Source organism: Mustela nigripes, chromosome 17, assembly GCF_022355385.1.
Source record: "Mustela nigripes isolate SB6536 chromosome 17, MUSNIG.SB6536, whole genome shotgun sequence".
NCBI classification, from domain to species: domain Eukaryota; kingdom Metazoa; phylum Chordata; class Mammalia; order Carnivora; family Mustelidae; genus Mustela; species Mustela nigripes.
In genome coordinates this window covers 34,234,688-34,261,416 of record NC_081573.1, presented here as the reverse complement: position 1 = coordinate 34,261,416, position 26,729 = coordinate 34,234,688, and the positions used below count along the sequence as shown (strand labels likewise).

Here is a 26,729-nt window from a genome sequence, read left to right as displayed (position 1 = left end):
TATATTTATATATATAAATATCTCTCTCCTCCCCTAGTTTCTCAAATTTAGAAATCAGAGGTTCCTACTCGAGTTGCAGATAGACAATTCTAGCTTTTATGGGAGAGACAGCATTGAGACAAGGCTTCATGGAAATTTTATCCTACTTGATGTGTTTCTCTTTTCTCTTCCCTCACTGTACCTTCAAATCCCTACTGTACCTTCATTTTCTCCAGTTTCCTTTTCTTGTTTAACAAAGCTGCTGCTTCAGTGTTTTTGTCTCTTGCTAGGGACACCAAAGGAAATACTTTCACCCCTTTACTACTACTATTACTATGATAAAGTGGATTGTCAGTATTTTCTTGTAGATGACTTCTTCCTTTTTTTTTTTTTTTTTGGAGAGAGAGCGAGCGAGCTAGAGAGGGAAGAAGGTCAGAGGGAGAAGCAGACCCCCCACCCCCCCAATCAAGCTGGGAGCATGATGCGGGACTTGATCCTGAGAGTCTGGGATCATGACCTGAGCTAAAGGCAGTTGCCTAACCAACTGAGCCACCCAGGCGCCAGACTCAGTATTTTCTTGAGAGTTAATTAAGGGTATTACTATGTTCTGTTTTGACTTTGACTTTTTAATGTTTTTCAAACTTCACAGAAACCAAATTTCCATTTATTTTTGAAAATATATTTGTTGGGTGTGACTGTGTGCCTGGCATAAAACTTTTATTTAGTTAAAATTCAAGGAGCAAAGTAGAAGAGTTAGGATACATTTTCAAGGGTTTGTGCATATCAAAATAATCAAACTCACCTCGAGTTTCAGCATTTTATCTTACATTTTAAAAAAACAAATGTGTGTGTGTGTATATATATATATATGTATATGTATATACATATATATACACACACACATATATATATGTATATATATATATGTATATATATTTTATGTCTGGGGGAGGGCCAGAAGGGAAGGAGAGAGAGAAGATTGATTTCCACACTGGGCTCTATGTCATGACCCTGAGATCATATTGTGAGCTGAAATCAGGAGTCTGTAGTTAACCAACTGAGCCACCTAGGTGTGCCCTAAATATCAGTATTATAAACTTGATTCTATTGAAGGTGGAGGAAATTAATTTTGCTTTTGTGAAGGATAATCATTACTCCTGGCTTGTATTTTCTTCCATTGATCTTTTAAACCTTTTCCATTTTCCTATTTTCTTTCAGTTCTGTTGAGAAATAATTGAGACAGATATACATCACTGTACAAGTTCAAGCATATAGCATGATGGTGTGATTTACATATATGGTTTGATTTACATATATTGGAAAATGATTACCACAGTAGATTGAGCTTGTTCTTATCTTTTTATATAGATACAGTGAAAAGGAAAAGTTTTCCCATTTTCTTAGTTAAGTAGGTACTTTTTATATTTCTAGCTATATAAAATAACATGGAATAAAGTCATACTAGGAAAAGTCCAAGGATTTCACTCAGGGCTTTTGTATATTAACATTTCTTAACCTTTGTATTGAAGGCGGACGCGTTTTCCTGAGGTTTAATTTCTGTTTCAGTATTGAAGAATGTCGCAATATAATCATGCAGTTTGGTGTTCGGGAGGTCACAGCTGCCCAGGTTGCCAGGGTTTTGGGGATGATGGCTCGAACTCATTCAGGATTGACAGATGGAATTCCATTACAGGTAAATATAGAAATCAGCTGTTCTACAGTGTGAATTAATATCCTGTCCTCTTTACTTACTTTATTAAATTATAGTATGATTGATCTGCCAACCAGAGCTGAACACATTAAGTAGTTGGGTTTGTTTAATTCAAATTTTACTTGTACAGAGTATCTCTGCTCCTGGCAGTGGGATCTGGAGTGATGGAAAAGATAAAAGTGATGGAGCACAGGCACACACATGGAATGTAGAAGTCTTGATTGATGTTCTCAAAGAACTGGTGAGTACATGTAATCATGATTTTATATGCATGATGTTAATATGATAGAGCCCAAAGAAAGCAGATTTTATTTTATTTTATTATTTTATTTTTTAAAGATTTTATTTATTTATTTGACAGAGATCACAAGTAGAGAGGCAGGCAGAGAGAGAGGAAGGGAAGCAGGCTCCTGCAGAGCAGAGAGCCTGATGCGGAACTTGATCCCAGGACCCTGGGATCATGAGCTGAGCTGAAGGCAGGGTCTTTAACACTGAGTCATCCAGGCGCCCCAAGAAAGCAAATTTTAATAAATAAAATGCTTAGCTGAATGAGAGCAGCAGTGTTTTGGGGTTTCCCAACTTCCTTGGCTCCAAAGAAATGAACTTTACAAAGTGATTATCTTCTGGAGATAGTTCATAATTACATACCTGTTTTGTTCATTAGGAGTTGTTGCTGTTCAATTCTGAGTGACACTGCTGAGTTTGGTGAAGTCCTGGTGTGTGGTTATTTTGAAGAAACAAATTTAGTGCAAAGTAGTGATTTTATAAGGAATTACTGAGAAAGGAGGCCTTCTGAATGTTTTGTGGAAAGTACAACAAAAATTCTGCTGTCTTGTTCATAGTGGATAAGGATAATAAAATTCATATTTCTCTTACTACTTTAACTTACAGAATATCCATAAACTAAATAATTTGACCCCAAATAAACAAAGTATCTTTCTTAAAATGTAAAAATGCTTAAGTAAAACATGTAGGAATGAAACCTTGAGAATTGGGGATGATAAAGTGTAATCAGTGGGGGAATAATGGAGTCAGAATGTATGTAATATCTTCATTCTCATCCATAAAATATCTAGGAACAAGATACAACTTTGAAGACTAGAGATATAGAGATATCTATATCTATATCTATATATATTTACAACATAATATTCCTTGTAAGGTCTCAGGACATTGATCCTAATTCTCATTTTTAGTTTTCTATGTTAGTGATTTATAGATATAATTGGGTTACAGACGACTTCCATGGATTTTTAAATTTTTCTTGATAGGTAGATTTATAGTATTCAGATTTATTCTCCTTTAGTAGTAGGAAAAAATAATACTTGATCATGGCACAAAATTTGGAAATGAAAAAAAATTACCAGTTTTATTATGTATGGATACCACTTTTTTATTTTTAAAGATTTTATTTATTTAAGGGAGAACACCTAGCCAGAGTAAGAGAGCACGAGCAGGGCAAGGGCTGGAGGGAGAAGCAGACTCCCCACTTAGCAGGGAACCAGATTTGGGGCTCCGTCTCAGTACCCTGGGATCATGATCTGGGCAGAAGGCAGACACTTAACTACTGAGCCACCCAGGCGCCCCCCCCAACTTACTGTTTTGATTTTATCTTGTGATCACGCATAAGTAAAAAATGCCCTTTTCACTCAGTTCCATCATTGTACTATATTGCCTTACTGAAATTCTCTTTTAAAAATTGCAGATAAGGACAGTATTTCATGTTACCAATCCTGTTTGCTGTTTTCAGAGCGTGCAAAAGGCTATAAAATTGAGAGCCTGCACTGTGGGTTTGAACTGTTGAGTTAGTAATCTCTTTTCTTCCTTCTTTTTCTTCTTATATTAGAGTTTTTTACATACTTTTTGTGGCAGGGAGCAGAAGACAATTTCATTTTGGGTCAGCAATTTGATTTCTCCATTGCCCAGCAAAGATGAGAGGAAGAAACCAAGGGGATTCTTACATCTTACCAAACTTAGCTCTGGATTTACTAAATTGTCTCTATGATAATGCTGTGTAATAATACATTATTGGTTCTGTTCTGTTGTAGTCAGTACTTGAAACAAATGTTAGAAAGAAGAGAAAATCTTATTTTCTGAATGTTGTTGTTACCTTAGAGTGAATACTTCTTTTGAAGTTTGTTCTTTGTACCCTTGCTTTGTAAAGCAAGCATTGATGTCTTCATGGCTTGCAAGGAGTTGCCTTAGAGCAAAACTAAACTGTTCATGGTGCTTCGAGGATTTTTAAGTATAGAGTGTGCACAGCCTTTTTCTTTTCAAGCATAAAATAAATTTAGTACTTTGTGCAGAGTGTTTGGTAAATTATCTTCTGTAAACTTGCTTCCTTTGCTTTCCCCCTCCCCCTTAAGATTTTTATTTATTTGAGAGGGAAAGAGAATGAGAGAGAGTGAGCATGAGACGGGGAAGGTCAGAGGGCAAAGCAGACCCCTTGCTGAGCAGGGAACCCAATGCAGGCCTCCATCCTGGGACTCCAGGATACTGACCTGAGCTGAAGGCAGTCATTCAACCAATTGATTTCACCCCGGCGCCCTGCTTTATGTTTTCTTAAGGAGTCTTATACTGCTTTTTGGAATACCTTTTCATAGAAAAATTTTTTTTAATGGCATTTTCAGTCATTTTGACATAAAGAATTTAGACCACTTTTCCTGATGCATACTTGGTATACTTTGTAGGGGGAGATCTTCAGTTAATTAAGAATGGTATTTGGGAGGTGCCTGGGTGGTTCAGTCTGTTAAGGATGGATTTGATTTTGACTTAGGTCGTGATCTTGGGCTTGTGAGATTGAGCCCTATATCAGGCTCTATGCTCAGTGTGGAGTCTGCTTGAGATTCTCTGTCTCCCTTTCCCTCTGCCCTTACCCCACACTTGAGTGCATGTCTTCTCTATCTCTCTCAGTAAGTCAGATCTTTTTAAAAAAAAAAAATGGTATTTGGGATAATTGACTTATCTTTGCAACTTTGTTCCAAGGTAGTGGAATCTGGGGTGTAAAAACAGAGAGGCATTAATTGAGGAATTTTGCCAAACTGGGATGGGATTGTTTGTTGGACTAAGTTACCCACTCCCATTGGCTGTAAGTATGTCATGAACTAAAAGGTTGGAGTGCCTTGCTAGTAGAACCAATTTATTTTAAATATTAAGAATTGTTTTTCTACGTCTTTATAAATTCCAGGTTATGATTATTTTGAGTTTATAATTAGAACATTTTAATTTCTGATTCAGTTTGGCTTTTTAGGTAAAGCATAGAAATATGTATACTTTTTGTTCATTAGGTTTCGAAATGTTTTTGTTTTAGAACCCGAGTTTGAATTTCAAGGAAGTAACTTATGAACTGGACCATCCTGGATTTCAAATTCGTGACAGTAAAGGACTTCATAATGTGGTTTATGGCATTCAGCGGGGTCTAGGTATGGAAGTGTTCCCAGTAGACCTCATATATAGACCTTGGAAACATGCAGAAGGCCAGGTAAGTGATTGGTGTTCATTTGTAGAAGGGGAGGCAAATAATGACTTCCTTCTTACGTAGTGTCTTCTGTACATTGGTTAAAATAATCTTTTAACGTAGAATTTGTCTTGTGCAGTACAGAATAGTAGAGACATTAGTATTTTGAAAAGGAGATCATCATAGTTGAGTACTAGTCAGACTTAAAGTGTAGCAAACCATTTTTCCAACTATTTCTGTCCAAGACCATTTTTTCTCCTACCTTTCATGTGTTTGAATTGTCTGTGGTTTTGAAGAGCAGGTAATTAAGATTTAAAACAGAAATTGTCGGAGCGCCTAGGTGGCTCAGTCGTTGGGCATCTGCCTTCGGCTCGGGTCATGATGGTGGGGTCCTGATATCGGGCCCTGTGTCGGTCTCCCTTTTCAGTGGGAGGCCTGCTTCTCCTTCTCCCACTCCCCCTGCTTATGTTCCCTCTCACTGGCTGTCTCTCTCAAATAAATAAATAAAACCTTAAATAAATTATCATTTTAATAAGATTAAGATTAGCCTGTGGAAAATACTTCATTTTCATAGCATTTGCATTCATTTATGGTTGTAAGAACTTTTTTTTCCTCTTGTTCCAGCTCTCCTTCATTCAGCATTCCCTTATAAATCCAGAGATCTTCTGCTTTGCTGACTATCCCTGTCATACGGTTGCCACTGATATTCTGAAAGCACCACCAGAGGATGACAATCGAGAAATTGCCACATGGTAAAGACTCACCTCTAGCTTTTCTTGCAATACAGAATTAATAGGGAATAATTATGTAGTTAAAAATTTTACTGGAACAGTAATTTTAGTGAGCCTACTTAAACTTTAAATTTTATAGAGGGTTGTTGATGGATAAAAGTGTATTTTTAGTTTTCTTATCACTAGATAGTTATGTTTTTCCTCTGTAAGGTCTGCCAGTGGGTATTCTCTGAAACTGTCAAATATTGGAAGGAAGTTTGTACTTCTCCCTTAGTTTAGACCCCTTTCTTCTGTCTACAGATATGCTTGCTTTCTTTTCTTTGTAAGTAGTCAAGATGGCCAACCCATCAATTCTAATCCTTTCAGCTAAATTACCTAGTTTATTTGAGTTCCAATTCCTAATTTCTGAGGGAGAATCTGACTCTGGCCCAGTACGTTTCTCCTGGAACTCAAGTCACTCCTCTCTAGGAATGTGAGGTAAGGATGGTGAAAGTACTTGCATTACTTTGAAAAACAAACAAACACACAGACACACACAGACACACACACAGACACAGACACACACACACACGGTGAGGGGGGGGACATGGGCTGGATTGCTCCCCAAAGGTAACTGCTTTGTTTCTTAACTTTTTTTTCTAACCAGTTTTCTGAGACCCTTTCACAACATGGAACAAATGATTGAATTTTGGGGGCTCTGGGTGGGATTTTTAGGGCACTTTAAAGCCCTTTAGTTATTGCCAGAACTTCTAAAGTGAGAGATGATAAACTTCCTGTAACAGGTTAGTTAATACCTGGCTTTTCTGGCGAGATGGTCTCTGTAGCAACTGCTTGACTATTGTAGCACAGTATAAATATGGGTGTAGTTCTTTCAACAAAACATTTACTGAAACAGGCAGTAGGTACGATTGATCTTGTGGATGTAGTTTGCTGATCCCTGTTCTGAAAGATTGACTCCCAAACAGTAGTTTGTTCTAGTTTGTCCTTTTCTCAGATGCTAGCAACATTGGATATGCAGGCTTGATTGATATTTTTTTCCCCATCAATTCCAAGTATATAGCAGTATTTCTTTTGTAAAACTGCAATGTCATAGCGCATTTAACAATTCCTTAACATCAAGTTTTGTCTCAAAAATGTCTTAACAGTTTGTATGATAAAGAGTCCAGACAGGGTTTATATGGTTTCTTTCATTCTATAAATCTACCTTTTCTCATTCTCTTTTTTGAAATATAATTTTGCCATTGATTTGATGAAGTAATAGGATTTTTTTATCCTTTAAACTATCCCATGGTATGGGGTATATGTTTCCTCATAGCATTTAATTTGATCTCTGTCCCCATAGTTTTCCTGGACTAAGGGTAGAGTAAGATACTGAGATTTGATTAAAGTCAACCACATTCAGCTTCTTGGGGCAAGAATAATGCATAGGGGATGCTGTGGACTTCTGAATTTTCTTGACATCAGAAGGCACTTAAGTTAGACCTTGGCATTACCAAAGTAAGTTTTCAGGCTCTATTTTTGTGTAGAATTTTTTGTGTGTATAAATTAGGTCTGTGTTCACATTTTGGGTTTATGACTATTCCTAAATAAACTCTGTGATGTTGTTTTTATTTTTTATACCAATTATAAAAATCTTTGATGGTATCTCCTTGGTAAGAATGATCCGTGATTGTATAAGTGGTCTGTGGTGTCCCCTCTCCTAAACCACTTTTTGTCAACTTGGACCGCCTTTGAAATTAGTATGAAATTATACCAGCATATGATTTTAATATGAACACCACCAATTTAAACACTTTTCAAGTTGACAACAGCTCAGTTTTATTGTGATAGCTGGTAACACTTATTTGGAAAAGACATTTTTGTGTGCTTAGGTTTTCAATGACAGTATCTTACTTCCATTCTTCTTAGGAAGAGCTTGGATTTGATTGAATCTCTGCTGAGGCTTGCAGAGGTGGGGCAATATGAGCAAGTCAAACAGCTCTTCAGCTTCCCTATTAAACACTGTCCAGACATGCTGGTATTGGCCTTACTACAAATCAACACCTCTTGGCACACCTTGCGCCATGAGCTCATTTCTACTCTGATGCCAATTTTCCTCGGAAACCATCCTAACTCTGCTATTATTTTGCACTATGCATGGCATGGGCAGGTAAGAAATAGACATTTTTTTTCTCTTAATAACTGACATTCTTTGGAGCATGTTCAACTAAATGGTCAATCTTCAGTTATGACACTTTTGAAAAGTGGCACTTCCACAAAGCTTACTTTATCTTTTAGCATCATATGAATGTTAAAGTCTAAAACTTCAAAGAACGAGAGGGAAGAAGCAATAAACAAACAAACAGATAAATAATTCGGTACCACGAAAGCTCTGTACTACAAGGGCACCAGTGTGCTTTTGATAATAGTAAGGAGCTTAATTATTTATTATGGAGCCAGAAGGTGCTCATGTCACTTTTTAACAGTAAACAGAAGAAGATTATAAATCAATTTACTTGACATTATTTTGTCTTTTATCCATATTTAGCATCTACATTTTATTTTAGATTCTGCTGAAATGCTCTTTAAGCCCTGTGCTTTCCCTCCCAAAGTCTTTAGAATTGATTTAATCTGTAAATATATTTTGTTCATTGAATTTTTTCCCCTAATGCCCTATTATATTTTTAATAATGACAAATTCAGAATCTGTAGAAAAAGCAGTTATTTATATCAAGTGCCCCCCTTTTTATTTTTTCATTTTATTTTTTTAAAGATTTTTATTTATTTATTTGAGAGAGAGACAGTGAGAGTGAGCATGAGCGAGGAGGAGGTCAGAGGGAGAAGCAGACTCTCCATGGAGCTGGGAGCCCGATGTGGGACTCCATCCCGGGACTCTCGGATCATGACCTGGGCCGAAAGCAGTGTCGTCCAACCAGCTGAGCCACCCAGGCATCCCAAGTGCCCCCCCTTTTAAAGATTTATTTAATATTTATTTGAGAGAGAGAGACAGAGATAGGGGAAAGAGCAGAGGGAAATAGTCTCTAAGCAGACTCCCCATTGATTGTGGAGCCCAACACAGGGCTCATTCTCCTGACCCCGAGATCCATGACCTGAGCCGAAACCAAGAGTCAGACGCTTAACCAACTGAGCCACCAGGGCTCCTCTCAAGTGCCTTTTTTTTTTTTTTTTTTTTTTGGCTATTTTTTTCTTTAGTCATTTATATTCTCACTAGTTCACATTATATACAAGTACTTTAAAAAATTTATTACGGGGCGCCTGGGTGGCTCAGTGGGTTAAGCCGCTGCCTTTGGCTCAGGTCATGATCTCAGGGTCCTGGGATCGAGTCCCGCATCAGGCTCTCTGCTCATCAGGGAGCCTGCTTCCTCCTCTCTCTCTCTCTGCCTGCCTCTCTGCCTACTTGTGATCTGTCAAATAAATAAATAAAATCTTTAAAAAATAAAAAAAAAATTTGTTACGAATCATTTATATTGAAAATGTTAAGTTTAGTTCTATGCTATTCAGTTAGCCCTCCATTTTTAGACTCAAATTACATGGTAAACTTAGAGTTTACAGAATGTTTAACAAGCATTTATCCAAAAGCTTTGCAGGCCAGGTATTTTTAGGTCTTTATCACCACAGGTATAAGGTTAGAAAGGGCAGACCAAAAGGAGCTGCATCTCCTCACTCCTTGTTTCATTTGGATCTTCTGTCGCTCTAGGACCGTAACTGGAAAGTGATTTAGGTATAGTGATAGCAGTTGCCTTGCTATTCCTTCTCTGAGAACTAGTCACTAAATTCCAACTTAATTTCTTTAATTCAGCTGCAAGTCTTTAGATCAGTCCTCAAAGCCAGGCTGTTTTCTGGAAATAAAGAAAATTGGATAATTACAGAAAAACGAACATTCTCATTTGTGAAAATAGCTAGATGTTGTAAAATGTACGAGTACCATTCCTGGAATACTACACTGTGCAACATGAGAAATGATGACCTTAAACCAATTTTAAAAGCTTACAGACCAGTAATTCTCTAATTTAACAATAAGGAATTTATACAGATTTGATGTATCCTCATGTTCACATTGTATTCTGTTCTGTTTGAAAATGTATTGGCAGATGTTTTATAGGATACATTTTTACTGAATTGACTGTATGACCCAAGGTTTAGGGACAGGCTTTCATTTGGAAGATCTGGAAATAACTTGATTTTCTTATAGAGAATGTCTCTGCAATCACTGCTTGAGGATTGAACTTAAAGTCTGCACTGATATACCTCAATTTTACATATACATAGCAAATTAGATTAGCTGGGTGTTTGCAGTAGTGCCTATGAAAATGTTTAGCAGTACTGATATGTAACCCCCGTTTTTCTTTTTTTAGGGACAGTCTCCCTCAATCCGCCAACTTATTATGCACGCGATGGCAGAATGGTACATGCGAGGGGAGCAGTATGATCAGGCCAAATTGTCTCGAATACTTGATGTGGCCCAGGACTTGAAGGTGAGCTTGGAGGGACAGGCTAACACTTTTATTTATTAATGAGAAAAGAAAGCTTTTTAAATAAAGATTGGTTTGTTTTGGAGAGAGAGGAGGAGTATGAGCAAGGGTGGGGCAGGGCAAGTGGGGAGTGGCAGAGGGAGAGAGAAAACTCAGGTTGACTTCTTGCTGAGTGTGGAGGCTGACACGGGGCTGGTTTTATGACCTTGAGATCATGAGCTGAGCCAAAATCAAGTTGGGTGCTTAGCTGACTGCACCACCCAGGCACCCCAGAAAACATTTTTCATGTAACATAGATGCCTTAGGAATAATTCAAATTTAACTAGTATTTAGCTAGATTAAGTTGATATTTAGTTTGCCTTGGTAAGTACAAAGGGTTTGGAAGGAAAATGGTTTTAGAAAGGTAAGAAATGAGGGTGCCTTGGTGGCTCAATCAGTCAAGCTGTTGGCTCAGGTCATGGTCTTGAGATTGGGTCCTGGGTTGGACTACTTGCTGAATGGGGAGTCTGCTTCTCCCTCTGTCTCCCTGCCCCCATCCCTACTTCTTGCTCTCTCTTAAATAAATAAGTAAAATCTTTGTAAAAAAGTGAAAAAAATGTTTTCAGTTCTCAGTACATTTGATTGAGTTTTGTTTTGTCTTCTGTGATAGTTGCAAGGCTATTTTATTTTTTTATTTTTAAAAGATTTTATTTATTTATTTGACAGAGATCACAAGTAGGCTGAGAGGCAGGCAGAGAGAGAGAGGAGGAAGCAGGCTCCCTGCTGAGCAGACAGCCCGATGTGGGGCTCGATCCCAGGACCTTGGGATCATGACCGGAGCCGAAGGCAGAGGCTTTAACCCACTGAGCCACCCCGGTGCCCCAGTTGCAAGGCTATTTTAAAGCAAGTGATAATTCATGTAGTATGCTAGATATAATTTGTGGGGAAACTGGTTGGGTTTCACCCTTTTGGAAGTTTTATTAGCATTCATGTTATCTTTTGACAAGTAGTCTGACACTTGATATCTTTGACCAGTAGGTGCATAGTACTGGTGTTGAAGTTGTGCTTAGGTTGGAATAAGTCTGAGTTTAAATTTTTAAAAATGGAGTATTGATTGTTTTTTATGCATTGTGTCTTGCTCTGACTTAGGTTGAGTTATTTTCAAGAAGCACAGGGTAAAGTCATGTGTTTGTCCACCTTTGAAATATGATCTTATTTTTAGTAAAAACTAATATCACCAATTAATTATACTAAGCTACTTAAAAAATGATGACCAAGAAAATATTAGCAATATGTTTTATTTAGACTTGTTTGTGAAAGTTAAAGCAGGGAACAGAGACTAGAACAGAATGAGAGAAAGATACTTAATTTTAATTGCTTATATAACAGGTTTTTTTTATTAAGATTTATTAATTAAAAAAAAAGATTATTGGAGGGAGAGGGTGTGTGCATGTTGGGGAATGGGGAGGAAGGGGCAGAGGGAGAGGGATAAACAAAAATCTCAAGTGGACTCCCTAATGAATGGGGAGCTTGCTGTGGGGCTTGATCTCGCTGCTTTGACATCATGATCTGAGCCAGAGTCAAGAGTTGTAATGCTTAACTGTCTGAGCCATCCAGGCATTCTGACTTAAAGTTTCTGATATTCTTTTGTTTTAGGCCTTGTCAATGCTGCTAAATGGTACTCCATTTGCCTTTGTTATTGACCTTGCTGCACTTGCTTCACGTCGTGAATACCTCAAACTTGATAAGTGGCTCACAGATAAAATTCGAGAGCATGGAGTAAGCAGGATTTGTCCATTTATTAGTGCTTTAAAATTTTGATGGCTTAATTAGTTGAACAATGGCAATGAAGATACTATTTTTTGGATTTTAGTCATACTGTCTTTTAATAGTCTTTAATCTGAAAACAATTTATCTTAAGTCTCAAAGCAGTTAAGAGCAGTTTCACATGAACTCAAAGATTTTCTTTTTTCTAGGAGCCTTTTATCCAGGCATGTATGACTTTTTTAAAGAGACGGTGCCCTTCTATTTTGGGTGGACTTGCTCCAGAGAAAGATCAGCCCAAAAGTGCTCAACTTCCTCCAGAAACTCTGGCGACAATGTTGGCCTGTTTACAAGCTTGTGCAGGGTAAGAAGAGTATGTTTACATAGGACTGTTTAGTATTGGAATTGGATTATATGAATAAATTGTTTGGGGAAAGAGAAGTTGAATGATTAAAAGTGACAGCAGCTTAGATAATCCAGTCATTTTTAAATCCAAAGTGCTGTACTAAAAATACGTATTAGATCCATTTGAGTTGATTTTTTTGTATATGAATGTAAGGTGAGATTTAGATTCATTGCTTTGCATATGGATGTTCAGTTGTCCCAACACATTTGTTACTCTCTTTCGAATTGTGTTCTGAAAAGTTGCCTGAAATGTGGGGGTTTATTTCTGGATTCTCAGTTCTGTTGATCTGTACATGTTGATCTTTAGACCAGGACCACGCCATCTTGATGCTATAGCTTTTCAATGAGTTTTGAAATTGGGGAGTGTGAATCCTTTTAACTTTGTTCCTTTTCAAGATTGTTTTGGTTCTTCTGGGTCCCTTATATTCCCATATGAATTTTTCTTCTTTCTTTTTTTTTTTTTTTTTTAAAGATTTTACTTATTTATTTGACAGACTAAGATCACAAGTAGGCAGAGGCAGGTGGGAGGGGGGAGCAGGCTCCCTGCTGAGCAGAGAGCCAGATATGGGGCTTGATCCTAGAACCCTGAGATCATTACCTGAGCCAAAGGCTTTAACCCACTGAGCCAACCAGGCACCCCTCCCATATGAGTTCTTGTGAAGTTGTGAAGATCATCACTGGAATTACATTGAATTTAATATCATTTTGGGAAGTATTGCCATCTTATTTTTTTTTAAAGATTTTATTTATTTTATTTGACAGAGAGAGAGATCACAAGTAGGCAGAGGCAGGCAGAGACAGAGGGGGGACTCAATCCCAGGACACTGAGATCGTGACCTGAGCCAAAGGCAGCGGCTTAATCCACTGAGCCACCTGGCGCCCCAGTATTGCCATCTTATAATACTAAGTTTTGTGATTCATGAATTTTATTTAGGTCTTCAATTTTTTTCAGTGATGTTTTGTCCTTTTCAGTGTATAAATCCTAATCTTTCTCTGTTGTATGTATAGTTTCTTTTGTACAAGTCAGGTAATGGCGTGAATAGTTCTTTCTCCTTCCCATCTTTTTTTTTTTTTTCCCCTACAGTGAACCTGCAGTCTGATGTTGAATAGAAATAGCCAGAGCAGACATTCTTGTCTTGTACTTGAATTTAGAAGGTGTTTAACCATTAAGTGTAATGTTGGCTGTGGGTTTAGATACCCTTCAGGTTGAGGTGTCCTTACCTTTAATTCTAGCTAGTTGCATGTTTTATCATGAAGGTATTTTATTAGATGCTTTTGTCTGTATCTCGTGAGGTGATTGTCTGGTTTTTGTTTATTTATTTTGTTATGCATATTAATTGAGATTTGGCTGTTAAAAAATCTTGCATTCACTTGGTCTTTGTGTATACGACTTTTTATATGTTGCTGAATTTAGTTTGCTAGTATTCAGTGAGGGTTTTTGTGTCTGTGTCCCTAAGGGATATTGTTCTTGTTTTGTTTGGTTTTGATTATCAGGGTAATAATAGCCTCATGCAGTGAATTGATACATGTTCTTTCCCTTTCCTCTTTAAATTGTTGTGAGAAAAATTGGTGTCAATTCTTTAAATGTTCCGTAGAATTAAGCAGTGAAGCCGTCTGGTCCTGAGCTTCTGTATCTTGTTACAGATGTAAACAGATGTATACAGATTTTTTTTTTAAGATTTTTATTTTTAAGTGATCTGTACACTCAGTGGTGCCTTGAACTTAACAACTCTGAGACCATGAGTCACATGGATCTATTGACCGAGCTAGTCAGGTGCCCCTAGGGAAATTTTCTTTTTTTTTTTTTTTTTCCTCTTTTGAATTAGTTTTGGTCATTTTTGTCTTCTCTAGGAGTTTGCCCATCTTGTTCCTTTATACAGTCTCCTTATACTCTTTCTCATTTCTTTCAGATTGGTGGTAAAATCCTGTTTTTCAGTTCCTGGTTTTAATAATTTGAATCTATTTCTTTCCTTCCTCCCTCACCACCCTTTTCTTGTCATTGTGGCTAAATGTATGTCAGTTTTGTTAACCTTTTTCAAAGAAGCAACTTTTGGTTTCATTCTTATCTGTTGTTTTTCTTTTTTTCATTTATTTCAGCTTCTTATTTTGTGTTTAGTTTGAACTTCTTAAAATTTACTAAGATGAAAAGTTTGATTTTCTGTTTGAGATTGTTCTTGTTTAATTTGGGGTATTTATGGCTTTGAATTTCCACCTATGAAATGCTTTAAGTTTGGTATTAAGTCATCTGAAAATATTTTGTAATTTTCTTTGACCCATAAAAGTTTGTTATATTTAATTTTCACATATTTGGGAATACCTAGTTTCTCTTAACTAATTTTTAGTTTTATTCAGTTGTGAGTGGAGAATATGCTTTACATGATTTTATAGTCTCTTGAAATTATTGAGTTTTATCATGTGGCCTAACAGGGGTCTATCCTGGAGAATTTTCCATGTGCCCTTGAGAAGGATGTGTAAAGTCTGCTGTTGGGTACGGTGTTCTGTATGTTTGTTAGGATTAGTTGGTTTAATAGTTTTGTTGAAGTCTGTGTTCCTTGTTTAACTGCACTGTGGTTCTTTCCATTATTTTTTTTTAAAGTGAGGTATAATTGACATTGTGTCCTTTTGTGTATGTGTTGATTTGATACATTTATATTTTGCAGTATACAGTTAAAATAGTGTTAGCTAACCTGTCACATCACGTAATTATCATTCTTTTTTTGTGTGGTGGGTACAATTAAGATCTTGTCTCTCAGCAACTTAAGTATATAATACAGTATTGCTATCAGTTATTGATAATAGAGTATAGAAGCCTCCAACTATTTTTGAGTTGTTCATTTCTCCCTTCAGTTTTCCCTTCATGTGTTTGGGGGCTCTGTTTTTAAAGGTATGTATGCTTATGATTATATGTCTTCCTGTAAGAAGGATTGGCCTTTTAATTATTATAAAATCCTTTTCTTATTTCCTGTTATGGCTACATTTTGTCTCTCATTAGTGGAGCTAGTGTAGTTCTCTTTTTGTGAATGTTTGCATGGTATCTTTTTTCATCTTTTATCTTCAAGTTATAGATGTCTTAATCTAAAGTGTGAGTCAGTTCTGGAAAACATATAGTTGGATTATTACTATTTTTTTAATCCATGTGATCATCTCTTAATTGGAGTATTTGATCTATATATATTTAATGTGATTACTGATAAGGTAATTTATTCATGTAATTTCTATTTTCCTGTATATTTTATGTCTTTTTTTTCTTTTATTTCTCCATAACTGCCGCCTCCACTGTTAAAACGGGTATCTTGTAGTATATCATCTTAATCCCCTTGTTGTTTCCTTGAATATATGCTTTTGAGTTATGTTTTCCCTTTGTAGTTAACCTGTTAAAATTAACATCTTAACTTAAAACAACCTAGTTCTGATTAATACCAACTGAATTTCAATAGAATGCAAAAATTTACTCCTATAGCTCTGTCCTCTTTCTCCTTCATTGGGCTGCTATTGTTAGATTATACCTCTCTACAGAGTGGTATCATCAAAAAAGGTATAATTATTACCTTGTGCGGTAATTAAATCAAGCAAGAGGTAGGTCTCTGGCAAGCTGTTGACGCTGTTCTCTGTTTTGCAGGGTGGACTTTGTTAAAACTGTCAAGAGAAAGTCTTGCAAATGGATGTTAGAAGATGAGAGGGTATAATTGATTATTATGCTCAGAAACACTTGGTAATTTAGGATAAAAATAAGTACAACACATCCAAATATAGAATGATAGTTCAAGTAGCTAACAGAAGGATCATTTGTCAGATTGCTTATGCCACTATAGAAGGAGATATGATTGTTTTTGCAGCTTATGCTCATGAACTTCCAAAGTACAGTGTGAAGGCTGGCTTGACAAATTACGCTACAGCATATTGTACTGGTCTGCTACTGGCCTTTAGTAGGTTTGGCTTAGACAAGATCTGTGAAGGCCAGGTGGAGGTGACTAGAGATGAATACAATGTGGAAAGCATTGACGGTCAAGCTGGTGTCTTCACCTGCTTTTTGGATGCAGGGCTGGCCACAACTGCTACTGGAAATAAAGTTTTTGTGGCCCTCAAGGGACCTGCGGATGGAGGCTTGCTGTCCCTCATAGTACCAAATGATTCCCTGGTTTGGAAAGCAAGGAATTCAGTGCAGAAGTACATGGGAAGCATATGGGTCAGAACATTGCAGATTATATGCATTACCAAATAGAAGATAATGAAGATGCTGACATGAAACAATTCTCAGGGCACCTGCTTGGCTAAGTCAGTGGAGCATTTATTTGACTCTTGATCTTGGGGTTGTAAGTTTGAGCCCCACACTGGGTATGGAGATTACTTTAAGAAAAAAGAAAAGAAAAGACAGTTTTGTCAATATATAAAGAACAAAGTAACTCTAAACATGGTGAAGATGTGTAAGAAAGCTCATCCTGCTGTATGAGAGAATCCAGTCTCTGAGAAGGAGCCTAAGAAAGAAGTTAGAATAGGTGGAACTGTCCCAAATTCTCTTGGCCCTGAAGAAAGATGCGGTAGCGCAGAAGAACTCAAACTTTCACAGAGCTTAGGAGCAGGCCACTGAGAGCTAATAAACCAAACCATAATCTCTATGAAGATTTTTTAGGTAAAGACAATAATAAACTTACCAAGCCAGAAAAAGAAAGATCAAGGAAGAGATTAAAAAGATATAAATTAAAAAACACACACTGTGTTTTATATTTATCTAGGTCACTGTGCTGGTGCTCTTACTTGTTTCATGTGAACTCAGGGTACTGTGCAGTGTCCTTTCATTTCGGCATAAAGGATTCCCTTTATTTCTTGTTAGGGTAGATTATTTAAGAATAAATTCCCTCAGTTTTGGTTTAAGTGGGGGAAGTTTTAATTTCTCCTTTGTATTTCGAAGATAGTTTTATAATACAGGATTCTTGATTGCTACGCCTTTTCCTTCAGTTCTTTGAATATGCCATCCCAGGGCTTCCTGGCTTCCATAGTTTCTGAGGGGACATCAGCTGTTAATTTTTTTTTTTGAGGCTCCCTTGTATGCACTACATTGCCTCTCCTTGCCATTAAGCTGCTTACGTTGTCTTTTTTTCTTTCACCAGTTTATGTTTCTAGGTTTAGACCTTGTATGTTTATATTACTTGGAGTTTGTTGAGCTTCTTGGGAGTCTAGATTAATGGTTTTCATCAAATTCAGGAAGTTTTTAGCTGTTACTTCGACAAATACTCTTTTTGCCCCTTTTCCATCTCATCTCCTTCTGGAACTCCCATTATATATGTCTTGATACGTTTGGTAGTGTTCCACCTGTCTCTGAGTTTATTTTTTTCCACTTTTTTCTTTCACTTTTTCAGGCTGGATAATCTTAGTTATCTTCAGATTCTTGGATTCTCTTGCCTTCATGAATCTGTTCTTGGGAACCTGTAGTGAAGTTGGCAGTTACTACATTTTTCTTTTTTCTTCTTCTTTCCTCTTCTTTTCTCTCATTTTTTCTTTTTGAAGGTTTTTTTTGTTTTGTTTTGCTTTGTTTTTTTTTTGAGAGAGAGAGAGAGCGAGCGCATGCGCAGCAGAGAGAGAGAGGGAGATCCTGCTGTTGAGCAGGCAGCCCATTTCAGGTCTTGATTCCAGGACTCTGGGATCATGACCTGAGCCAAAGGGAGACATTTAACTGGCTGAGCTACCCAGGCCCCCCAGTTATTGGATTTTTCAACTCTAAAAGAATTCTTTCTTAAAAATTTTACTTACTTACTTAAGGAAGTTACTACACCTAGTGTGAGGCTGAAACCCATGACCCCAAGATCAAGAGTTGCATGCACACCAACTAAGCCAGCCAGGTGCCCCAAGAAACAATAATTTCTAGATGCTCTATCTTGAGGAACATCTTTTTTTTTTTTTTTTTTAAATTCAGAGAGTGAGAGAGAGCATGCTCGAGTGGGGGGAGGGGCAGAGGGATAGGGAGAAAGAATCCCAGGCAGGTCGAGCCCCATGTAGGGCTCATTCCCACAACCCGAGATCAGGACCTGAGCCAAAACCAAGAGTAAGATTCCCAACTGACAGAGCCACCTGGGCTTCCCCTCTCCCCTCATAGGATTTTAATTTTTAAGCAATCTACACCCATCATGGGGCTAAAACTCAAAACCCTGAGATCAGGACTTTGTATATTCCACCAACTCAGCCAACCAGCCAGCCCTTGAGGGGCACCTTTTAAAAGTTTTTCTTGTAGTTCTTTTTAACATGCCTTACTTCAATTCTTTTTTTTTTTTTTTTTTTAAAGATTTTATTTAGGGGCGCCTGGGTGGCTCAGTGGGTTAAAGCCTATGCCTTCGGCTCAGGTCGTGATCCCGGGGTCCTGGGGATCTCTGCTTTGTGGGGGACCTGCTTCCTCCTCTCTCTCTGCCTACTTGCAATCTCTGTCTGTCAAATAAATAAAATCTTAAAAAAAAATAAAAAGATTTTATTTATTTGACAGAGATCGCAAGTAGGCAGAGAGAGGGAGGCAAGCTCCCTGCTGAGCAGAGAGCCCTGTGTGGGGCTCAATTGCAGGACCGTGGGATCATGACCTGAGCTGAAGGCAGAGGTTTTAACCCACTGAGCCACCCAGGTGCCCCTACTTCAGTTCTTGAAACATATTGAAATAAATGATTTAAAGTCTTTGTCTACTAAGGCCAGCATGTCTTTTTCTCAGGACAGGTAGTCTCTCCCCACCCCCCATCCCCCGCCCCATCAGAATTTCTTACTAAATTCTGATTTTTTTTTTAAGATTTTATTTATTTATTTGACAGACAGAAATCACAAGTAGGCAGAGAGACAGACAGAGAGAGGAGAAAGCAGGCTCCCTGCTGAGCAGAGAGACCGATATGGGGCTCTTCCCAGGACCCTGGGATCATGACCTGAGCTGATGGCAGAGGCTTTAACCCACTGAGCCACTCAGGAGCCCCTCCCAGGACAGTTTTTGATGATAGCATTTTATTGCTATGTGCAGGCCATGCTTTACTGTGTTTTTGTTTTTGTTTTGCATGTCTTGTAATTTGTGGTTGGAAACTGGTAAGTCAAAATAATGTTTGAGTTCTTGAAATCAGGCACCCGCCCCCACCTCTTTTTTGTTTTGTTGCTTTTTTTCTTTCATTTAGAGAGTTTTTGGAACTGTTTCTGTCATGTTCATATTCTTTTTGTCACCTTAGGCCATTGACATTGGGTAGCCTGGTGATCAGCTAAGACTTGGGTGATTTTTTTTTTCTTTTCTTAAAAAAAAAAAAAAAAGATTTTATTTATTTAATTGACAGAGAGATCACAAATAGGCAGAGAGGCAAGCAGAGAGAGAGGGAGAAGCAAGCTCCCTTCTGAGCAGAGAGCCTAATATGGGGCTCGATCCCAGGACCCTGAGATCGTGATTGGGTGATTTTCTTAAATGCCAGAATGAGCAAGTTACTCCTTTTCCTGTGTTTTTTGTGTGTGTGCATATTGGGGCACATCTTAACACTAATCACTTGACAACTCCTTGTTAGCCTTTATTTCCTTCTTAGAGCCTGAACATCAACTTGAGGTAAGAGCTTGGTCCATTTTAGGTCTTTTTGTGGTAATATCAAAGATTGACATATTGGCGTTGCTCAATACATGTCCAAGGACTTCTTGATTCTCTGGGAAAATTAGAGTTCTCCATTTCACCCATGGGAATCTTATTCCCCAGATTTTCCTTTTAAGTTTTTTGTTTAACCTCTTATTTGCTCAAACTGTTTTCTTCCACCCTAGGCAGCCAGAAAATTAAAACAGTTCCCTTTAAATGTATCAACAAATATCTCGTGAGGGAAAAGGCTGTGCTTGGCCAACTCCTAGGTCAGATAGAGATAATCTTGCCATTGTTGTCTCACAGGGTTCTCTGAGGATGAGGCTTTGGAGATGCCTCAATCCAGTTCTGAGCCCTGTCCTGTGATTGTCAGGTTGCTGGTTTTTCTCTGTAATGGTAGGTTTTAAAGGTTGCTGTCCAGCTGGAGGGGACGGCATTGAAGTAAAGCAAATTGAGATACCGGAAAGCTTTTATTACCAAGATTCAGTCTTTCTGGAATAAAAATTTCCGGATTGTTCTATATCAAGAGTTCATGTATCATATATATATTATGTATCATATATGTAAGAGTTCTAATATAGTTGATTCCGATAATTTTTGCCACTTTTCTAGTTGCTTTTATAGAGTAGAGAATATTTGGAGATCTTTTCATTTCACCATTTGCTTATGTACTGTGTATATTTTGTAATTTCTGAAGCATAATAAACACCTATGAGTCTACTGTGCAGCTTAACCGGTAACATTTTTGGAGCTAACTTTGTCTTCCTCTCCAGTCCTGTTTTCGTAAGCTATCCCATATAGATCTTGAATTTTATTTTGCTTTTCTATGCTTTTTGAGAAATTTGCACACATATATCCCTAACTGGGTGTTCTCAGCTAGGGAGTATTTTCCTTCCTCAGAGTTATTTGATATTGTTATAGATTGTTACAAGCAGAGAGAAATGTGTTAAGGACATCTGGTAGGTAAAGGCCAGGGTTGCTGTTAAACATTTTACAGTCCACAGTAGAGCCTCCCAACAACAAAGAATTATCCATTCCATAGTGCTGATGGTGCAACAGTTGAGAAACCCTGCTCTGTAAGTTCTTGATGTTCTAAAATTTAGTTTTAGAATGTTGCCTTTCACATTTGTACATTGTAATCCACCTGGAAGTAAGTAAACTGGAATTAAATACTGGAAATTTAAGGGCATATTGAAATTGGATAAAATGTTTTGTATTTATTTGTAAGGAGGTGGTTTACCCAACTCCAGGTTTTAATTTCTTTTGTTGCTGTATTATAAGAACCTATCTTGTTGAAGAATTTAATGATGCATGTAAATGCCAAAGAAGGGAAGTTCTTCCAGTTAATAAATACAGAAATAATTATGATGGAGTTATAAACTTCAGTGGCTGCTAAAAGTCATGAAAGAATGTTTGAGGAGCAGGACAATCACCTGATTTGAGTCTCCCCACAAATTACCTTATAATAACAAAGGGGGAAAGAAGCAACATTTCAGTGGCGAAGCCTGGCATATGCCACATGAATTTATAGATCAAAGTGATCACCAGCTCTCTATATCATATGTCTCCTAATTAAATGCACTGAAGGGACATCTGACTCTTGTTTTGAGTTTAAGCCCTACATTGGGTATCGAGATTACTTAAAACAATAATATAAACAAAAAATAAAATGCACGGAGAAGAATGTAATGTAACTTATGTGGTACTCCTGCAACAAACGCATCTAAAATACAAGATATCAGACAAACTCATATCAAGGGATATTGAATAAAATAACTTTAAAAAAATCAAGTTGGAGGAAGACAAATAACAGCTGATGAATTTCTCTAGTTCAAATAAGTGGTGACAGCAGTGCAGTGGATTGGATCATGACTCAGGGGAATAATAGCAGTGAAGTATCTTGTGGAAATGATGTAATTTGAATGTGATTTATTTGTGTTAAACTTCGACATATATTATTCTATGTAGTTCTATAAGAAAATGTCCTTGTTCTTAGGATAAATGTAGCAAAGTATTTAGGGACCAAAGATAACGTCATCACATACACTTGGAGGAGAGTATAGAAAGACTGGCTAAACAAATTGGGCAAAATGTAACTAATTGGTGAGTAAAGCATTTATGGGAATCCCTAATAATATTCTGGTCTCTTTAAGTTTGAAATCGTGTCAAATATAAGCAAGTTTTTTCCAAATAATAAGGAATATTTTAATTAACCATAGCCTGTCAATCTGAGATACCCACTGTTTAATATTTTAATATCTGAAATGATTCATATCATTAGTGATGTCTTAACAGTTGAAATTAGTTTATTTCCTTTTTGTGTAATACATAAAATATTGTGTCTTAAAATTGAAGGCATTTTGTATTTATTGCAACATAGTGATTATTATTTACTGTTGGAGACCATTAACCCATGGCATAGATGTCTTTGGAATTATATATTTATTTATTTATTTAGTTGGTTATGGTTTCTTTTTTTAACTAAGAGGGATCTTTGTGGCTCTTATTCCCACCTTGTTCTTGTTTGGTAACCATTTTCATTTATATTTGGGGGTTATCTTTGCATTTTAAAAAAGTATTCGTGTATTTTCCTCTTTACTACAGTGAAGGGAGAATATTGTATATTCTATTACAACATGCTTTCATTTGATCAGGTATCCTACAGTTTACTCCATAGAATCAAAGAGCTTTCTTATTACTTGTAGTTGCTGCATAGTACTTCATTGAGTAGATGTTTGTGCTTTATTAAATCAGTTTCTGATTGGTGGACATTCTGATTATTTTTGCTATATATCATAAGTAGTGTTACAGTAAATAGTGTTTGCAGCCATCGTCTTTGCTAGTGTTTATTTGGGACCATTAGAAGCAGAGCCTATTGGAATAAATGGAAATGCATGTATAGTTTTATTAGTTACTGGAAAATTTCCCTCCCTAGGGAGTTTTTCATTCTATATAACCACCAGCAGTGAAAATGTCTATTTCCTCATAGCCTTGCTAGTGGAGTATTTGGTAATCTAAGAGATCACACTGGTATGTCCATGAAGTTTTAATTACATAGGAGTAGGCATTTGAACTTAGATATATGGAGACTAGAGAGAGCTATTCATGTTTTTTTTCTGTTTTAAATGTCTTTGTTTGCAGCATCTTTTAGAAACTAACAGTACTAAAGTAAATAAGTAAACTTGTAGTACTTGACATCTCCCTCTTCTTTTCCATGATCTGTTAATATTTTTCTTTCCTGCTTTAATAGATGAGAAAAACCCCAACTCATTGTTCATTTAAATTCATAATCCATGTTGGAGCCACTGTGTCTTTCATATTGGTTCAAGCAAGAATTTTGTAGATTGTACTGTAGTGATTTGATGTCCAGTTTTATATTTCATTTCCCAAACATGAAATAATGCTCTTCTCTGACTGACTACTTTTACTTCTTGATGGCAGTAGTATTATTCCAAATTTAGGAGGAAAGATTAAAGACAGAATCAAGTTTGTGTAGAGTTTAGAAATATAAGAGTTTTCTACAGTTTTATGAGGCAGTGATACCTTAAGATGAGAAGGTGGGTTTTTCATTAAACAAAACATTTATCCTACTTGACATTTTAGGAATCAGTTCTTTATGTGCTTGACAGGTGTAGTGACTACATGTATATGATATTTTTATCTATACTTAAATAAATGTTTTGTATTTATGAGAAACTAGTATTGAGTTTCTTACCTGTTGGCTTTGCTATATTCAGGTTTGGGCATAATTTTTGGCAAAATGGGTGAGTATATGTAATGTTTCTTGGCGTGTTTTTTAAAATACATTTGTTGTACCATACAAAAGGTTTAGTTTCAAGGGTATAAATTAGGTATCTCCACGAGAGAGCCATTGCTCAGAAAACCCTTGTTTAATGATGGATTCAAAGAATGGGGTATGGTGGAAATTTATGTTTTTTTCTGTCATGTTCTGTCAGGTTTTCTTTATTAGAAAATTAGGTATGGGGGTGCCTGGGTAGCCCACTTGGTTAAGCATCCGACTCTTGATCTCACCTCAGGTTTTGGTTTCAGGGTTGTGAGTTTAAGCCCCACATTGGGCTCCACACTGGGCATGGAGCCTACTTAAAAAGAAAATCAGGTTTGTTTCTTTAGGTGTTCTGACTAAGTGATATTTTTTGTTTCTCTTCTGTCGTTAGGAGTGTTTCTCAGGAGTTATCAGAAACCATCCTTACCATGGTGGCCAATTGCAGTAATGTTATGAACAAGGCCAGACAGCCTCCACCTGGAGTTATGCCAAAAGGACGCCCTCCTAGTGCTAGCAGCTTAGATGCCATTTCTCCCGTTCAGGTAAATGAATGCTACAACTGGTACATCTGTGTGTATTCATAGACTTGGAATAGAATAAACTTCCACCTCATTTGTAATTTGTCAAATGAAAATTTGTCTAAATTTATTACCTTATAGATACCTGCATGTCTAGCATCCACTACTACATTTTAAAGGAGATCCATAAATAGGCATTATAATTGAGGATAGACTTTAATCATTAAATAGAACGTGACTCTGAGAGGAAAGGTACAAAACAATTTATTTAGGTAAATGATAAGGGCTTCTTTTTAAAATAAGAGTAACTTAGACTTGAGAAATAAGCACTGCCTTTGAACCTGATGTGTCTTGTTTGTAGCTTCACGGGCCAAGCAACAGTGCTAGAGCATAAGGACTTGTTATAACTGGGGCTCTTCAGCTCTCAACTGAACTGCTCTTTTAAAAACAAGGTACATATAAGTTACTCCCTGACACCAACCACCCCCCTTCTCTCTGGGAGCAACATATTCCACTTCTCTTTTCATCTGCATTGATTGGCAGATTGGGGTTTAAGAAAAGAATGTTTAGTGATTCTTCAGGGGCCACTTTATAAAAGGCATTTTGTGTACCATTTTCTATGTTATGAACGTCTGAAATAATCACACAAACTAAGAAGCTTGAAAATGCAGTTATAGATATTTTAAAAGATCTTTTGGTGAATAGCTTACCTTGTTTTTTGTTTGTTTGTTCTAAATTAGAGCTGATCTCCTCCAGCCCTCAAGATCTTCATATTTTGAGTAGATTTATTTGTTTTGACTGAAAGATTTATTTCTGATTGCTAAGTTTTTCGTGTTGAAAGTTAAATAATGTAGTTTGAGAGATTCTTTCTGGTATAAAGGGACTTATTGGAAATTTTGAAGACCTAACAACTGTCCTTGTGTCACTGCTGAGTGCTGGCTGCAGGGCAGTTCATCTTAAGTGTTACTCTTGAAGTTTTGTATCCCTCATTAACGGCTCTGATGCTTTGTTAGAGGCTAACTCTTGAAACCTACTCTGTGATATAGTAAGAAAAAAGACTAGCACAGTTGACTTGATTTGAGGATTTAGGTATTATGATTGCTCAGGGTTTTGCAGTTTACTGATTAAGCATATGAAGAGCTAAAGATTTCTTTACCTGTATCATATGTCTGTATGTTCTTAAAGTATGTTTAATTCATTTTTATAATGTTTTTCTTTAGATTGACCCTCTTGGTGGAATGGCATCTCTTAGTATAGGTGGTTCAGCTGCCCCTCACACCCAGAGTATGCAGGGTTTTCCTCCAAATTTGGGTTCTGCCTTCAGTACCCCTCAATCACCAGCAAAAGCATTTCCACCCCTTTCAACCCCAAATCAGACAACTGCTTTCAGTGGTATTGGAGGACTTTCATCACAGCTTCCAGGTAAGGGGGAGCAGTGGTGGATGAGAGTGCAGATTATTTGTAAATCTCATTGTGCTTTAGGGTAAGGTGTTCAGAGTCCCTGTTGTAATGAAAGCTGTTTAAATTGTGAGGTGGTTTCATTCTTCAAAGCTGGGAAGAGAACACTATACTATTATAATATTAATTAATTCAGATGATAAGGATTCTGTTTTACCAAGTGATAATATAGACATTATCAAGTGTGTTATTGACATTCTGAAAGATGGAGGTTCAGATAAAGAATTCACAGCTTTATGAATCATTCAGTAAATAATAAAGGTAGAAAATATTTCACATAGAAGATTCATGTATATGTTCTGCTTCGTTATACCTCACCTACCTTGAAAATGATAGTAAATCCCTAAAACTTTTTTAGTTATTTTAAATGTTTTGGCTTTGAACTTTATATTGAAGTAAAGGTTAAGTTTTCCCCTCTCCTGTACCCACTTGTTTCCTCCTAAGTTATCTGCATCTTTTATCTTCAGGGTATAAGTTTCAGTGTACCAGAATTTAAGGACTGAAAATGTGATGACTCTGTAACCTGATTAGTAGTTCTTTTGTGTGTTCTAGCCCTGATTGTTGATTTATTTAAGTCAAAATTAATTTCCTTAATAAGGCCTTCTTATAAATTCTGTTGGCTATAGTTGAGTGGAATAAGCAGGTCCTGGCTCATGCTAACTGGAAGATACAATGAAATTCTTTAGTTTTCAATCAGTGTTAAAAGCAAACCAGTTCCTCTTAGTTTGACTGTCTTATATAGCATATCACCTATGAGAATGTACAGTTAAGGGTGGCTCAGTGGGTTAAGCCACTGCCTTCTGCTCAGGTCATGGTCTCAGGGTCCTGGGATCGAGTCCCGCATCGGGCTCTCTGCTCAGCAGGGAGCCTGCTTCCTCTTCTCTCTCTCTGCCTGCCTCTCTGC

At 37.0% G+C, this 26,729-nt stretch overlaps 1 protein-coding gene, 1 non-coding gene and 1 pseudogene across 7 annotated transcripts in view; all 3 read left to right on the top strand.

Moving 5' to 3' along the window:
- CNOT1 (CCR4-NOT transcription complex subunit 1) overlaps window positions 1–26,729 on the top strand; it is a 113,087-nt gene that overhangs the window by 48,789 nt on the left and 37,569 nt on the right. For all 6 annotated transcript variants that reach the window (XM_059382605.1, XM_059382601.1, XM_059382606.1 and 3 more), the window contains exons 9-18: window positions 1,546–1,672; window positions 1,821–1,931; window positions 5,001–5,171; window positions 5,772–5,899; window positions 7,787–8,027; window positions 10,234–10,353; window positions 11,986–12,108; window positions 12,306–12,457; window positions 24,241–24,391; window positions 25,588–25,789. In XM_059382605.1, coding sequence (XP_059238588.1) covers window positions 1,546–1,672; window positions 1,821–1,931; window positions 5,001–5,171; window positions 5,772–5,899; window positions 7,787–8,027; window positions 10,234–10,353; window positions 11,986–12,108; window positions 12,306–12,457; window positions 24,241–24,391; window positions 25,588–25,789 — 1,526 coding nt within the window. The remainder of the gene's footprint in view (window positions 1–1,545; window positions 1,673–1,820; window positions 1,932–5,000; window positions 5,172–5,771; window positions 5,900–7,786; window positions 8,028–10,233; window positions 10,354–11,985; window positions 12,109–12,305; window positions 12,458–24,240; window positions 24,392–25,587; window positions 25,790–26,729) is intronic.
- Window positions 16,216–17,196, top strand: LOC132005003 (large ribosomal subunit protein uL18-like; annotated as a pseudogene).
- Window positions 24,692–24,827, top strand: LOC132006238 (small nucleolar RNA SNORA50). Its single transcript, XR_009401021.1, has one exon. It is a non-coding gene; the product is annotated as a small nucleolar RNA SNORA50 (small nucleolar RNA).